At 39.7% G+C, this 18,351-nt stretch overlaps 1 protein-coding gene across 1 annotated transcript; it reads left to right on the top strand.

The window, feature by feature from the left end:
• The first annotated feature begins 4,166 nt into the window (after positions 1-4,166).
• On the top strand, positions 4,167-5,507 carry LOC128745947 (uncharacterized). The gene has a single exon (XM_053843005.1). It carries the CDS (start codon positions 4,167-4,169, stop codon positions 5,505-5,507), a length of 1,341 nt encoding a protein of 446 aa, XP_053698980.1.
• The last annotated feature ends 12,844 nt before the right edge of the window (positions 5,508-18,351 follow it).

Below are 18,351 nucleotides of genomic sequence, written 5' to 3' on the forward strand. Positions count from 1 at the left end.
GCGTAGTAATCAGAGATTACCTTTGTAATCTTTCATGCATTATTTATATTAGTTAATGGTAATCAATATAATTATCTTAAGTAATCATTGGTTATCATTATTAATATTTAGTAATCACAAGAGCATGATTACTAAACGTTAATGGTTAATCAATGATGGTTTTTCAAAGCAGCGTTGTAATCAATGCTGCTGGAAACCACTTGACCAATCTTCTCTTCACGTTTTCTGCGCTTTCCAAAATCTTTCAAATCACCGACGTCTGTTGTATTGTGTTGGTGTGACAGTATAAATATATTCGAACAGAGTTTCTCTCCGGGATGCTCCTAGTATGTGTGTGCGTACCAGTGCGTTACATTTACATTTGTCGGCCAGACCAAACGAATTATTTTTTGCAGCGTGCGCAAGTGATTCTTGGAATTCTTTTTCGAGAGATAATAACGGTAGCAAGAAGTTTTCAGTTATTAGCGTAGTGGATAGCAACAAATGTGATAATGTCTAATAGAAGTATTTCGAAATCTAGTGGGTGAATGAGAAATTAAACAGCATTTCCGTAAGCGAACGGTTACAATGATCTGTATCGTTTCGTCTATGCATATGCGGTTGTGCACCAAAAAAATGGAAAATGGAAGGCCGATAAAAAAAAATATTTTCTTTGGACAGCTGTATCAAAATGAATTGATCACTATTGTGTTAAATGCTGAAGTGTCTTAATTTAATCTGTTTATTATTGTTTCGGTGTTATTATTTTAGAAAAAACTTCACGTTTTCAAGAAAGGATATGGATCGTCTAACGAAAGAACTAGATAAGCAGAAGAGACTTAATGCCTCCCTGAGGAGCGAACTAAGATCGACCCGAAATCGGAATGATTCGTCTTGTAATGCCACCAGTTGGATCGAGGAGGACCTAGACACCAACGAAAATAACTTTTTCAGACAGCGGAATTCTACGATAAGAGGATTAGATGAATCTTCTTTGCTAACGTCAATGACACTTGCATCCCTCCAAATCGCCGAGTGCCAACCATTGGAAAGGGAAGACGAAATCGATAAAAAATCTTTCGAGCAGTGGCGGAATGTACTCGAAGCTGCTATGAAAATTGCTGGTATTACCGATGAATCGACTAAATATAGTATCTTCAGGATGAAGGCGGGTGCAAAGTTGATCGACATTTTAGAAAATACACCGTGCATCGTCAACCCAGACACAGATACATCGCCGTATTCCAATGTAATGTACCGTTTGCGGGAATATTACGGCTCTCGAGACTACACTCTCCAGCAGCGTCAGAAGTTGAGATCCACGTTTCGGAGCGTCGGTGAATCTGATCTTAAATTCGTAAAGCGTTTAGCAGCAGTAGCAAAATTGTGCGACTACAGTACTGATCAAATGGTCGAGACAGTAGCGGATTTAGTGCAAGCTCATGTTCTAAACCAAAAAGCACGTGAGGCAGTACGAAAGATCGTTCGGAAGGGAGGCTCATTGCAGGATTTGATAAAAGAGGTGCGTGCAGCAGAGATCGAAAAGCAGAATGAAGAACTATTTACGAAAAATCATCAGCCGAACCCTGCTGTGGAAATTGCCGCAGTTTCATATTCAAATCCCCGTTCATTTCAAAGCTCAAATTATCGAGGCAGAGGATATTTTGTACGCGGTCGAGATAGTTTTTCACATGCAAATATAGGCACTACTGCAATTCGTCCGCCTTGCTGGAGATGTACTGGGAATTTTCATCGTCCCCATGAGTGTCATGCAGTGGACAAAGTTTGCCACAACTGTCACGTCAAGGGTCATATAGAACGTGCTTGTCGCGAAGCACACAGATTGAAGCGCCGTGCAATCCAAGATGGTGGGTCGAATTCAGCACCAAAGATCGCAGCGGTTGCAACTACAGAGGAAACAGAAATGAAAAATGACGAAGACAAAAAGTCTGTAAGTGTCGTGAACTGATAATAACGGACTTTAATTCTACAATTACTCATAAATGTTTAATTTTTGCTAAATCTTGATTTGTACTCTTTCAATTATAACATTTAAATGAATAAAATTATTATGTTTTGTGCATAATAAATAATGACTTCAGTATGGTTTACAGAAACAAACTAAAATATTGATTGTGTACCTAGGAATAAAACTTAAATCATTTTCAGCATTCTACTCTGGTTTTGACCAGGGTAACCGGCGAAGCTGTTAACGCTTCCAGACCAAAACCAGCAACCAGCAGCAAACACTGGTCGTTGACGGAAACCATGCATGAATGCAAAACTGTGCAAGAGCCATCTCAAGGAGTACGCTAAACAATAAAGATACTTGTGGACAATTGATATGTTCACTAGATCTACCAGAAGGATTACAGAGTCGCTGCGCGAATACCATCGTTGGTTACGTAGCAGGACAACCGATCAACTTTATTATAGATTCCGGAGCAGATGTTAATACGGTCGGGGGAGATATGTTGGATCTGCTAATGAGCAAAGATCCTACCCAGTGTCCAATATACAGCAGGAACTGACAAGCCATTGAAGGCCTATGCAACGCCTGGATCGATACCAGTGATGGCCACTTTTGTTGCGGAATTATTTATTACCTCAGAACGTCCTCGTTTGCGAGAAAAGTACTATGTCATTGAAAGGCGATAATTTTGGGCAGAAGTACCGCAACAAGGTACAGTGTATTACAACTGGGCTTGGATGTTCCTGTTCGTAATTTCTCAGATTCGGATAAGTTACGATTACTGCCAGGCGAGGTGTATGCTGTATCTTCGGCAGTAGAATTCCCTAAGTTTAACGTACCTCCCGTTTTACTGGCATACAACAAAGATTTACCTCCATCACGAAACATATACACTTGCATTCTTCCAGCCTTCAAGGAGGAGACCGAACGCAGACTTGACGAGTTGTTGGCTTCCGGAATTATAGAAAAAGTTACAGACGATATGGACAAAAACTTTTGTTCTTCCCTATTGGTGGTACCCAAAGGCAAAAATGACGTGCGGCTAGTAGTTGACTTACGAGGTCCGAATAAGTGCATAATTCGAACACCGTTTAGAATGCCTACCCTGGAAGATATTCTATCCGAGTTACATGGAGCTTCTTGGTTTTCGACGGTAGATCTGTCGAGCGCTTTTTTTCATGTAGTACTACATCAGGATTCGAGGCACCTGACCAATTTTTTCGCAGGAAACGGAACATATAGATTTAAACGTCTCCCATTCGGTTTATCAACTCGCCAGATATTTTTCATGAGATTCTCCAGACAGTAGTGCTAATGGATTGCAACGGAGTAGTCAACTATCTTGATGACATTCTCGTTTTCGGGAGGTCGAAAACTGAACACGATAGAAACCTTGAAGCGGTGCTATGTAAGCTACAGGAGCATAACGTTTTGATTAATTCCGCAAAGTGCGTTTTTGAAAAACAATCCGTCAAATTCATTGGATTTCGCCTGTCACCTAATGGCTGGAGTGTCGAAGACGACAAATTAAAGGCCATAGAGAGCTTCCGCAGACCCGAAACACTGTCGGAAGTAAAAAGCTTTTTAGGGCTGGTAAATTTTACGGAACGTTTTATCGTTAACAGAGCCGAACGTACTAAGAATGCTTACACGGTCGAACGTATTCTATTGGACGCAAAAAGAAGAGCAAGAATTCTTGTACTTAAAGAACGAGGCGTTAAAATCAATAGTCAAGCTTGGGTATTTTGATCATAGGGATAGGACCGAATTGTACGTTGATGCGTCACCAGTCGGTATAGGAGCAGTTCTTGTGCAATTTAACATCTCGGGAGCTCCACGAATTATCGCGTGTGCATCAAAATCCCTTACTATGGCTGAACAGCGATATCCACAAACTCAAAGGGAAGCGCTTGCGATAGTGTGGGGTGTCGAACGATTCTGCTATTACTTGACGAGTAAACAATTTATAATAAAGACGGACTCTGAAGCAAACGAGTTCATTTTCGGTGGTTTACATAGAACGAGTAGGAGAGCTATAAGTCGAGCAGAGGCCTGGGCACTGCGGCTGCTACCGTACCGGTTCCAAATAGAATGGGTTCCCGGAAATCTCAACGTCGCGGATGCTTAATCCCGATTGATTGACCGGTCGCAAATCGACGAACCATTTGATGAAGAAAACGACAAACACATGTTGTACTCGTTAGATGCAGGAAGTATGGATATAACTTGGGCGGAAATCCAGTTGGAATCGGAAAACGACAAGGAGCTTGACGAAGTTAGGCTGGGACTCCAGACTGGTAGGTGGGCGGACAGCTTGCGTCGATATGAGGCTCAGTCGAAAAACCTCAGAACACTAGACTCGTTAATATTTAAGCAGAATCTGATAATTCTCCCACATAGTCTTCGAAAAAAAGCATTGGAAACTGCTCATCAGGGTCATTTGGGTTGTGGAGCAACCAAAAGAATTCTCCGCGAGTACTTCTGGTGGCCAAATATGGCAAAGCAGGCCGAAGAATTCGTTTCTAAATGCGAAACTTGTCTTACCATTTTAAGAAAGAATCCACCGGTTCCCTTAATCAGTCGACAGCTTCCAAAGGCCCCTTGGGAGATCCTACAGATAGACTTTTTGTTTATCCAAGGTTGCGGATCTGGACATTTGCTAATGTGCGTGGATACATATTCCAGGTACCTTCACGTTGTAGCGGTAAAGCAAACAGACGCAAAAACAACGAGTGCCGCTCTATGTAAGATTTTTACAGTATGGGGTCTTCCGTTGGCCCTTCAAAGCGACAACGGACCTCCGTTCCAAGGGAATGAATTCGTCGACTATTGGGAGGCAAAGGGGGTAAAGATTCAGAAATCGATCCCTCTCAGCGCACAATCTAACGGGGCTATCGAGAGGCAGAACCAGGGCGTCATCAAGGCAATAGCAGCGGCAATGGAAGAGAAGCGATGCTGGAGTGATGCTCTTGCAGAGTACATACACACTCATAACACCCGTAAACATCATTCACGCTTAGGCGTTACACCGTTTGAATTGCTAGTTGGCTGGCGATATCGGGGGACATTTCCCAGTTTGTGGGAACACAAACAGGCATTGGATAGAACTGTCGTTCAGGAGGATGATGCTTTCTGTAAACTCATTAGCAAGAAATTCGCTGATCAACATAGAGGGGCAAAGGAAAGCAACATTGCAGTCGGAGACAAGGTCGTCGTAGCGATTACGCAACGCACAAAGACCGATTCTTCCTTTTCGAAGGAAAGATACACCGTCCTCACACGAGAAGGCGCAAAAGTTGTGATTCGAGCGGAGAATGGAGCACAATTATCACGTAACGTTCAAGACGTCAAAAGGGCCTTGGATGCTTCTAACTCTTGCGAAACCATTGCCACCAGTGAAAGCTATGGTGCTTCCCATGAAAACGCATCAGGAGTGCAAAATTTACCACCGCCGACCGGAATCGATTCATCCACGAAGACTACGGAAAGGCCTAGAAGGATGATAAGAAAGCCTGCAAAGCTTAATGATATGTATGTTTATCATGTTTTTGAATAAAGAGTAGACGTGTAGGAAGATGTAGGGAATGATAACAGAGAGAATGACGACAGAGCGAGAAAGAAAGGAAAATGATGAGCCAGTCGTATAATTAGTTTTGAGGAAGACGGACGACGTAACAAAAGCGCGAAGTAAATATTGTTAAAAAAAAAGAGAAAGATTGATGAGTTGTTAATAATTTGATGACATTGATGGGTTTTAGTTGAGTTGTGTTGCTGGAAACGAAGTTACTGGATCATCAGGACGCGACAATGTTAATAATTTGATGACATTGATGGATTTTAGTTGAGTTGTGTTGCTGGAAACGAAGTTACTGGATCATCAGGACGCGACACCATGTTGCTGCCTTGAGACACTCCAGATTTATTGGAAAACATCGAGGAAATACTGGGTCCGAGTTTCACACGTTGTAACCTCGTGCTAGCCAGCGGAAATCCCTGGTAGGGAGATAGGTCAAAGATATTTACAGGGGTGTCTGATGTAATCCCTCTGCATCAAACACCTATACTTACTTCAGTAGGGAGGTCCCCGTGTCACTCGCTGACAACTATCAAGGTGAAGCAACACGAAGTGGAATCTCGCGACAATGAATCTCACAGACGCTTCTGAATATTCCCGATTTGTGAACCTAGACAGATAGAGGATTGTTGACTCCTTTTATGAGTCCGACTAGCGAAAAGCAAACGAGGTGTAAAATCTATCAATTTCAAGGCTGCACTCAGATATGACTAACTATCTTGTAACTTTAACATTGTACAATTTATTCTACAAGGTACCATTTTGAGCTCATTTTGGTTTGTGACTTAACTAATTTACTTGCGGTTTTGGGCATGGATGGTGGTATACTTCCGGAACGCTGCTCAAATAATGGCTGTCGTAGCCACCGCCGATGACTACTCTGGTCGCTGAATGATGGATGCACTGGACAAAGCGTGCACAAGATGGCTGATACACGGCATGACGAGGCATGCATAAGATGGCAGATGCACTAGACGGGACCACGTGTGCACTGGTTTACGGAGGCACTGGTCACAACATGCACTAGATGACGGATACACAGGTCCAAGTAGGCACTAGAGGACTGGCGCACTGGATGACGGAGGCACTAGTCGACGGATGCATCGGTTGAAAGAGGCACCGGCCTATTGTACACGTGTTCCTGGATCTGGTCGGTGCTACGACGAATAATTGACACGTTGAACGCAGCCGACAGTTGTGCCGGCCTTCACTGATTATCGAAGACAGTTGAAGCGGTTTTCACGGAAAACCCGCCAAAACGAAACGCAACCCGGGGTAGTTGCAATTGCTAGCAGTGGTAAGCCAGGAATACCACCGCCGAAACTCGCTGTCACGTCACCAGTTAGTGATGAATTTAGCGTATCACCAAAGACCATTCACCAGCTCGTTACTGGCCGTCCACAAGATGATTAGATACCGGTGTGCGTCCGGGTTGTCCACCGTGCCCATGGAAATCTCGAAAAAGATCAATAATACAAAAGAAAAAGGTCCGCTGGACCTGTCCAACGCTATTAGTTTCATTTAGTGTCACTAGTTTTACCACCTTTAGCCCATTCCGCATATCACCGTTACTTATAAGTATTACAATGGATTTACCTTTTTCTAACACAATAGTTATTTTAACACGAAACAATAACAGGATTGTCCATATTCAAAGATGATAATTCTCTTTTCAGCCCTTTTGATCTGGCTAAACAATAAACAAAGCATTAACTATTCTCCGCCATCACTCAATAGTCATTATTACTGACCGTACTAATCACTTTCCTAAGCACATTATAAATAGCTTGTTTCCGGCTTAATTCTTACTTAGTCACGCTTTAATCACACTTTTAAGCTTAGTGTTCAACTTATCTGTAAGCAAACTCTCATTAATCGAAATTACACCTTTTTAAATTAAACTTTTACCACTTTACGAGCACGGCGCGCACTTCTATCATCTGTCCTAGCTTCTGACAGATCAAAAAGATTCATACTGTGCGTCGAGTATTTATGGGCTAACTTGGCGGAAGTCGTGAGACGAGACAATATCAACCCGAGTATCGTCGAGAGCGATACTTTGTCTACCTCCGCTTCGTAAAACTTCTCTAGCTTAATTCTCAGACGACTATGATCTGCGATTTCTCCCTCACACCCACTATTGTAAGTTTGATGTCTGCATGAAAGTGAGTGACTTCTCACTTTAGTACAACTTAGATGATCATCACTCACCGAGTCCATCTAACACCAGGGAAGGACTTAGGGAAATCGACGGAAAATTCCCGCTTAGCACTTAGTGGCAATTCACGTTAATATTGTGGCGGACGCCACAACTTAAATTTGTAACCAACTGGTTACAACGTAATACTCTACCGCTGAGGTATGAGTTCAGCCATTCAATCATTTTTTGGGAAGCACCGAGGCGAGATAGTTTCCGTAAAAGTATCCCGTGGTCAATTCTATCAAAAGCCGCTTTCAGATCAGTATAGATGACATCTACTTGTTTTTTGCCTTCCATTTGCGTAATACACGTCGTAGTAAACTCCAGTAAAATAGTACAAACGGACCGACCAGGCATGAAACCGTGTTGAACAGCTGAAATGTAATTCTTAGTGCGGGATAGTATTACACCACTTACAATTATTTCAAACAATTTAGATGCCGCAGAAAGACTGGTGATCCGGCGATAATTCCTAACATCATGACGGTCGCCAGATTTATAAACTGGAAACATAAACGATTGCTTCCAAATGTCAGGGAATTTTACTTGCTCGAAAGATTTGTTGAATATTACGCTTAACGGGTTAGCCAATACTACAACGCAACGACTCAATACCACCGCTGGAATACCATCCGGCCCAGCAGAGAAGGAACGTTTTAACTTTTTGGTAGCAACTATCACCATATCGGCAGTAATAGTAAATAAGCTCAAATCCACCAAGTCGGCCGGAATGTAAATGTTGAAACTGAAGAAAAATATTTTTTTTATTTCACTTTAAGGGGGATTAATCAAAATTTAAATTCTACCAGACGATAGAGCTTTCAATTTCAAGAAACTCTTCCAAAAGTTCGGTAAGTCTAAAACCAAGTTTTCCTAGTCAAAACTCTAATGCGCACGTTTTTTGGTTTTGGGCTAATGTGCGCGCGAGTAACCGTGTTACAAAAGTTGGCGCGGGTGTTCGAGAGTTAAGGCGATACCGAAAGTGGCTAACGTTATTGTGTTAGTGCGACAAACACTGTACTGTACATCGCATGTGTTCGTTAAAAACCTAAACGTTTATTTGAATATTGCATTAGTATTGGTAACATATGTCAAATAGCGGAGCTTGCAAACATAAACAAACCTGATCCGCAGCCAACCGCACCGACTGCAAACATCCCGAAATATGGTTTGTTTTCTTTATCAAGGCATTCCGATTCAATCAAGATTAACAGCAGCAACTGAATAATGCTTAGGATCACTAGAATGTTTAATTAATCCGTTTGCATCAGAGGCCAGTTTTTGATTTCTGCGTTTGCGTTTCGTTTGTTTACATCACTCTAAGCTTATCGATGCGGCGAAAGCTGGAAGCTGGAGCTCATTTTTGTGACGAAAGTTTGATACAGTGTTGCTGCTTTTTCGGAAACCGCTAGTACAATGAAATATGTGCGCAACAAAATATTTGTTAACTAATTCCAAATTATACATTGGTCGCTTTTATGAACGCGTAATAATCGATATGATCACTTAAATTTATTTTCCATTAGCAATTATGTTTTGCTGAGCGTTTGTTGATATATAGCAGATCGATAAATGGAATGACAAGTTTTAAGAAATTATAACAGCACTGGAAGCACTGATTCCGTGGCGAAAGCGTGCTCTGCCAATACAGATGCATTTTTAAGGTGCAAAACAATACATGCTTCGAACGGTAGCCATTTATCCAGCCATCTTTGAGCCACTTTCGGTTTCCCCTTAATATCTTTTGCCGGCAAAACCAATTCTTATGAAACTTTGCAGATATATTTGCAGCATTCAAACCTCTCATTAGATGCCAAAATAATTTAAACTAAATGAATTATTTTAGATAACATCACTTTTTCTTGCTTTCGCGCCACCGTAAGAGCACCACAATAATAAAATTGGTGGACAAGACACAAACACGTATCACTCTTACAACATTTAAAGATAAAAACAATATTAAAAAAATTATTTTTACCTACGAGTCGACCGGTTTCAGGCATTCTATGCCTATCATCAGGACGATGCCGATGTCCCCCTGGACATCGGCATCGTCCTGATGATAGGCATAGAATGCCTGAAACCGGTCGACTCGTAGGTAAAAATAATTTTTTTAATATTGTTTTTATCTTTAAATGTTGTATCTTTAAATTTATCTTTAAATGTTGTAAGAGTGATACGTGTTTGTGTCTTGTCCACCAATTTTATTATTAGATAACATCGTTATAAATTATTTTAAATTTTAATGTGTTGTATACGATTGCTCATAACTTTCAAATTAAACGTGCAATCAAAAAATAAATCAATAGTGGTCTATTAGGATATATTACCTTTCAAATAAGACAAATAGCGCATAAATCGATTTAGTCATCTCTGAGAAACAGGCGATAATTAATACCTTGTCAAAACAAGTTTTAAAAGCAAAACTTTTTAACTACTTGTTTGTTTTCAATAAAAATTCCTGAACAATTTGACGTTAAGAGCTTTCATTTGATACTAAGATTATTGGAATCGGTCCGGAGTTCCGGAGAAAATCGTGTCACGTAATTTTTACATTCTTACTCATAACTTTTAAACGAAATGTCAGACCAAGAAACAATTCAATAATGATCTACTAGGCAATAATACCTTTCAAACAAAAGTAATAGCAAACAAATCGGTTCAGCCATCTCCGAGAAACAGGCGATAGAAAAAATCATCACATACATACACACACATTTATCACACACACAGACATTGCTCATTTCGTCGAACCTTATCGATATATATGTGGCTCGGATCAATTTCGTGCTTTTCGACCAATTTCTAAACCTTTGTTATATAGTATAACGAAGGTAAAATCATTTATAATACCGTATTACGGATTTTCGGCTTTCCAGTCAGTTTTATATTGAAAACGGCTTTTTTATACTGCCTGACGTTTCGGCCTTTGGTTTTGGCCTTTTTCAAAGGTAATACTGACCGGAAAGCCGAAAATCCGCAATACAATATATGTACTTCAGTCGATCTTAACAGCATATTTATAATACCTAAATATTGAAAAACATAACATACAAAAATTAATATTGTACCAAAAAAATCATCAGTGGAAAAAATCGTAAGAAAGGAATTTTCGGACTTTTGGGAAGATAGATCAATAATAAATAAAACATTTCTGGCTTTAGTTTTCAAAAGGTCGCATAATCAACCCTTTTGCATGCATTGTGCGACCTTCTGAAATCTAAAGCCAGATTTCTAATACCTAAAAGTTAAAAAACTTGACAAACCAAAAAAAATTGTACCAAAAATGATGATTCGATTATCCGGGTGGTTCGATTATCTAGGCTGAAAATGAAAATTATCACCCGGATAATCGAGTCCGGGCTGTATATACTTATAGCTTACATAGAGCCAAGCAGATTCTTTTTGCGACGATTTCAAGCTGTCAAAAAAGTGAGCTGCGCGTTTTGTTACCAAAGAAACGGACAATATCGAAATATACTTTAGCCATTTTATCTTGCGAAAAAGGTCTGTCATTATTTTGCTTGTAAATGTATAACTTCAGGGAAATATCAGAAAAAAAATTCCTGTCAACAGCGCGATTAAGCTTTTCTGTTGGTAGTGCGAAAACCATGCAACGCATAGGCGTCACTTTGAAATATTTCACAAACATGTTACATTTTAGCTCGTTTCTTGCGCTGTTTCAGTATTAATCAGGTCATAACTAAGTATGGGCAAACAAAAGGTCAGCAATTCGATTTGTTTTAAATCTGTTGTCAATTCTTATTTAAAACCAAGTGTGTTACTTGGGCGGTCGTCTACGGGCATCCACCGGATAACTCGTTGCTTTTGTTTTCCCAACACTACGAAACCGACTCCATGTTCTGCTTTTTTGCCGCCACTGTAGTAGATGTGGTACTTGAAAGAAGTGCCTGCAATAGGGTCTACTTCACAAAACCCCCTTTCTCCGGAATTTGGCCATCGAACTTCCTGAATAGCAGCGATCTCCATTCTCCACTCCGAGTTGATGCAGCTGTCGATCAAGCAAGCCAGCCCGTGCCGGTTCATGGAGAGTTCGGACATTCCAGGTACCAATTTTCCAATCGTAATCCCTTAATCGTTTCCGCGTCCCTTGCCGTGTCCTATACCGATTGTTCCGTCCTGAATTTCTTTTTTCGTTGTTCGTGGTAATTGAGTTTTTCGGTATACTTCCTCACCGGGGTCACGATACCTACATCCCGCTGATGGGTCTGCCATCATAGATATAGCTTGCGGGATAAAGCATTTCATATTCAGCCGCCCGTTCCGAGACAGACGCTGTATGAGCCACCCCCTAACCTGGAGAACAGGCGCTCTAGCTAGCACCTCCTAGCTTAGCTGCTCCAGTAAGTACATGAAGCATTTCCAGGTAAGGCCATCGACCGCCATCATTTGACTTAGATCTGCGTGGAGGCGCTATGTGGGAGCTTGAGAGAGCCAGAGCTATATTTGACGCTCCTTCCAGGTAACTCTCTCCATTTCATACACGTGTTATATAAGCCACGAAAATATAAGAATAAATAGAGTGTCAAAAAAGTAAATCAAATGACGCTTACAAATATTTACGCAATATAATAATCAACGCAGTACGTTCTTCTAAGGGGTCAGTCCCGGCGTAGTGGCTAGCATTCACGCCTCTCACGCCGAAGACCCGGGTTCAAATCCCAACCCCGCAGAAGACACGACTGACCAAAGCTGTTAAGGTGACTATAATCTAACAAAAAAGTACGTTCTTCTGAATTTGACTATCAAATAAGGATTTTGGTAAATGACATTTAAAAATACATATAGCCATCTAGCCCAAGGAAGGAAAAAGTCATTGACTCAAGTGAGTGTCGCTGATCATAAGTAAATTATAAAATAATTAAAATATATTGTAATTATTCTCCATATATTTCAAATATTCAAACACTTTGTAACTTATCCAGAAGTTACATAACTTATTGGAGCAAAATTAAAGCTGGTTCAAATGATGATTGCAATCGTTTTCGGTTCATGAACGATTGAGAAGACGAAAAGCAAAATAAAATCGGATCAGATTCGCTCAGTGGCAAACGGTTCGCTTTGTTAGGGCCAGAGAGTGAAATAAAATTTTAACTCATATGCAATTTGGTTCGTTTGCAACAAATGATGCAAACTGCTATGAGAGCACGCTTGGTCTCTCTGAGTGAGCGTATAAAAGGTGATGGTTGTGTGAGTTGAATCGGTGATTGAGTATCGATGACAACATTTTGATGCGATTTTTGACCATGCCTGATCTAGCCATTATAAATTTTCCAGAAAAATTTAAAAATAATTATTGTTTCAGAAAGGCCGGGTCACACTGCTAGGTGGATTAATTCAGATTTTAATATTTGTAAAGCTTCGGATGCATAAATTTAGAATTAAATGAGAATATTTGTAATATCATTGATAAAGTAGCGTTTATGAATACAACTTATTAATAATAATAATATATTGCAAATAAGATTATATTATGAAGCTTGATGTTCAAGCGTTTTACTAAACTAATGTTGTTAAAAATGTAACCTACCTTTTTTGTATTGATAACCGCTGCGTAGTGTAGTGGCGAGGTAATAGCAAAATACCTGTCAAAATTCAACGCGCATAAGTTCCACAATGCAGCTGAATGCATAATATTAAAGCTCAAACCAAACAGAACACATGCGATATCCACCACAAAGAGCAAGTCCAGCAAGCTCAAGACGTGGAATGTTAGGTACGTGAAACATATCAACGTGTTAACTACACCCAAATGTAAAAGCAAGATCTTATTAACATAGGCAATCTGAAAACAAAAATTCAATAGAAACCTCATTATTCGCTTATAATTCAATCATTGAATTATACTATATAATATCATAATTTTATATTTTACTAGTTAAAATATGTGGTATGGGAGAATGTTGTTTATTGTATGAAATATGCCAAAAACTGCAAAATCTTGCAAGACGCGATTTCATTCAAAAGTAGCTGATTTAAGGGATGGTGGACTGATTTGAGGAATGGTAAAATTATGATTAATTTTTTTGATAACTCAGGCGTTACCCGATTTAGTCGTAATGCCCCGTGCATGTTGTGGATGTGACTACATTCCGGTATAAATGTTGTGGTGAGTCCTGAAAAATGGTTGTTGCGTCTGAATATTTCATATTTTGTTGTGCATAGTAATGGTCAGAGATCATTGTGACCTGCGACTTTTATAGAGCGATTTGATTTGGCATGCACCATGCCTACACCTGGGCACAACTGATTAAAAATAAAAAATGCGAATATCTTAAAACACCATCAATTTTATTTTCGTATCGATATGCTTAAAATGTTCGCCCAATAATTCAAACAAGAATCACTCAACGAGAAAAAACAGCAACAAGATATTGTCATTTGCAAGGAAAATTGTACCATCCAAAGTGCGATATCGCTCATAAAAGTGCTATTTTAGCTTAAATCGTTTCGGTATCTTCGGCGCACTTTCTCGTTATCTTCCAAGCAATAAGTGCGCTGAAGAGACCGAAACGATTTAAGCTAAAATAGCACTTTTATGAGCGATATCGCACTTTGGATGGTACAATTTTCTTTGCAATTCACAATAATATTAGCAATAAAATACGTTTTCAAATATGGTAGTTGATCCAATAGTTGTGGCAGGACCAATGGTTGCGCTACAATTCATTATTAATGCATATTCTCGTCACCGTAGCATTTTAAATAAAACCATTGCGTTCAATATATATAACAAGTTTTTAGGAGTATTGGTAGTTAGACTACACCATTTGAAATTGAAGCATTATTTGCTAAAACGCCCATTTTATACAATCTAACACAACTATAGTCGCAGTTGAAGCGCACAACTATAGGCGCTCATTTGAAAATTTAAAATAATTTTCACGTCGAAATTACGGGAAAAGTTATGTGAATATTTTCCATCCAAGTTTTCCCGCACTATTTACGTGAATTTAACGTAGTTTGCATTATTATGCGTGCATTTACATGGAAATCAGATAGATGTTATTGTATTTTCCTTCAACTGAAAGTCACATAACTCCCTATAGAGAAATTTACGACGTGTGGATTATGTTTATTATGTATTTATGTATTTTGTATGTTTACAATTCTGATCATTATAGTATTTTAGTAGTTTATAAATTTTTGCATATTCTGATAATGCCGTGACTGCACGTAATTGCGATCAGCTCCTAATTCCGATCATCTAACCGATATTGTCAATTTTGAGAAAATCAGAGGTGTTGTGTACAAGACGCGACCGCATAGGTGACGTATGAGTACACAAGCCTGTTTGTAGCGATAGAAGCATATATCCAACAGTTATCCCCACTCAAGTGATCTTACCCGTTGCAATCGACCACCTCCGATTTCAACCAAATTTGGTATAATTGCTCATTCTGACCCCACATTCAATTTCCCAAAGTTTTATACAGATTGATCAATCCCCCTAACAATGACGCTTTTCCATTTTTCTTAGATTTTCAAAAAAACTCATTTTTTATTGCATGTCACTAAAGTAGGCACGTAGCCAGGATTTTGATATAGGACTATGTCTTTGATTTCTATATTAGGTGCACTTTAGAAAAACGAATAGCGAACTTGTAACGAAAAGTGGTTATAGTTTACACGCTTACAGTGTGACACATATGTATTCGAACAAAAACAAAGTCATATATTTTTGTAAATAAAGGCTGAATTTCGAATTTTACTTTTAGAAGATGTTTACCCATAGATACAGAACGCAACAAACAATCATTACTCTATAGAATCGCCGTTTACCTGGACAACACGCTCCAAACAGCAGGCTTGTTATTTCCTCACCCATTGTGCAAAAAGTGCAACTTTTTTTGTTCAACACAATGAACAGAACTGCTTTTAGAAATGAGAAATAAATCCACACAATGAGAAACAGACTAAACATAATGAGAAAAACTGACGCGCAGAAAAACTTCTTAATGCGCTCTTTAAATGAGCAACTTTCGGTTTTGCTCCCGGTCCTCTCGGTAGCTACAGCAGTAAACGTGAAAACAAAACAACCGGTGCGCGTACAGCAACTATAGACTCAGAGGCGTCAAGACAATCAAAAGTCGTTAAATTTTGAATCTTAGTGGAGAATTACCTTTGTTTATAATGGGACTTTCCTGTAGGTGCGCGTCAAGAAGCAAGTGCATGGGAATTCCAATGTTGTCATATCTAAATAACATTCTTCGCACTGTTGTCGTTGTGACATGCCTAACCATATGACGCAGTTGCGTTCACGGGCAGCCAAACTCAACTGAATATACTAAAGAATCTGACTAAAGAAAAGACACTGGAGCTTAGTCACTCGCGGCCTCCTGTCATCATTAAACCTGATTTGCTCAACGATGATTGTTGTGCGTGACTCTGTTCAAAGTTGCTAGGAAAAGGTCGAACAATATTTTTTCGATTTCAACATTTAGGCGATTTTATGAACTGTACGATACAAATTTGATTGCCTGGTGTTTTCGCTAGGCAGCACGGATTGATTTCGTGATGATACGATGATATTTGTTGCTGTTTGCTTGCAGTCAATATTTTCTCCCGCGTTGATCGACTGATACTCCACAAGTTTTCGAGCAAAGATTCAGAAGGTTTCATCGAGATTCATGCGCACTTGGTTTCGACGAACTGGAAATGAGCTCCAGTGTCATTTCTTTAGTCAGATTCTTTAGAATATACTAAATGTAAGAATCATGATTCAACTGCATTAATGGATTAACATTTTTCTGATGGCAATGACCGCTACTTACAATCGTCGTTTTTTCTCAACGCACTACCCATGTTAAAACTACCCGTGGTTGTCATACGTCAGCGCATCGCATCAACGTATTCTGTTGCTCCTCAATGAGTAGCACAGTGTGCGGTTGCTCATACAACTGCGTTCAGCAAGAAAGAGAAAAGTTAAAATGAAACGGAGCAGAATAAATCGCGTTGAAGACTGAGCACAGTTTGAATTTTTCTCTTCTCTTTTTTTCTTCTGAGGAGGAACCATCCCTGCGCAAACAGTATAATCAATATATATATAGAATGCCAGTGTCGCTGGTGTTTCATGGATATTTTGATGGCAAATATATTGGTGGTTCGTGTCTTGGATACCGGAGCAACATTGTCAAATTGCCCAATAGAAAATTTTCCTGCCAACGAAATGCCACGAAACGACCAAATCGTGTGATTTATCCTACGTGATTTACGGAAATGCAAGGATTTTTTATTGGGTTGCCTTTTCAGTTTGACAATCAGATTCCCGTTTCGAGTCGGGCACTCACACATATGCGCTTACAATGTAAATACATAATTTTCAAATGTGTGATGTTTACCACGAGCACTGCAGCGACACTGGCATTCTATATATATTGATTCTACTCTCCAAACGCATTTTAAAGTCGTTGCATGCGGCACGCACTACTTCTATCGGAATATCATCCCATATCATGTTGGTAACTAATTTAAATTCATCAAAATTATGATATTTATAATCCTTGAGCTTCTGCTGAATGTATCCCCATATCCAATGTCCAGAGGCTCAAATCAGAAGAGCTTGGAGGTCATTCCTTTTTCGATATGAAATCCATCGGTTTGGCTTTGCACCACGTCTGCACAAGATTTGCAGTGCGGGCAGGAGCTCCATCATGTTGAAAGCCATAATCTTCTTCACCATACATTTTCCGAACGTAAGGTATCAAATGTTGTTCTAAGAAGAGATAGTAGAAATCAGTATCCAGCCACCAAGTCAAGAAGAAAATTTTCACTTCTTTATACAGCCGATTGACTCGTTTCCTGTTATTAAACAGCAAATACCAGACGAGACTTTGGATATACCAGGATTAGACCTACCGGAACCGTCAAAGGCAACTCCGGATACAATCGAACACGATTTCCGGATACGGAACACGATTTGACAACAAGCGAGAAAGCAGAGCTAGCAGAAGTCATACGAGTCTTCAGCTGCACGACAGACAACAATTTAGGACGAACAAGTTTACTACAACATGAGAATCATCTTCGGGAGGAAGCCAAACCGTGACGACAGCCAATATACCGTTGTTCACCATCGATACCAGCAGAAATGGACCGTGAAATAGAGCGTTATAAAAAGATTGACGCAATTGAGGAATGCTTGAGTGAATGGGCCAACCCTTTAGTTCCAGTTCGCAAGGCAAACGAGTGTGTTTGGATTCTCGCAGAATAATCGCACGTGTTTGTATACCTAGAAGACATTGTGGTAGCAACCAAAACTCTAAAGGAATATTTTAGCTTATTACGAATTGTCGCTGACCGTCTTAGAAAAGGAAATTTAACCATTTCACTGGATAAATCTCGCTTCTGTAATTATAGCAAAATTGTGGCACCGATTACAGATCTATTAAAGAAAAGACAAACGAAGTTTCAGTGCTTTCAGCTCTGATTCTGGCCAACCCAGTATTTGATTTACCATTCACAATAGAGTCAGACGCTTCAGACAACGCGGTGGGAGCAGCCCTGATTTAAAACATAGACGGGGAACCAAGAGTAATAGTATACTTCAGTAAAAAGCTTAGTAGCACTCAGAAAAGGTACGCGAGTGTCGAAAAAGAGTGTCTT

Source organism: Sabethes cyaneus, chromosome 1 (genome assembly GCF_943734655.1).
Source record: "Sabethes cyaneus chromosome 1, idSabCyanKW18_F2, whole genome shotgun sequence".
Classification (NCBI taxonomy): domain Eukaryota; kingdom Metazoa; phylum Arthropoda; class Insecta; order Diptera; family Culicidae; genus Sabethes; species Sabethes cyaneus.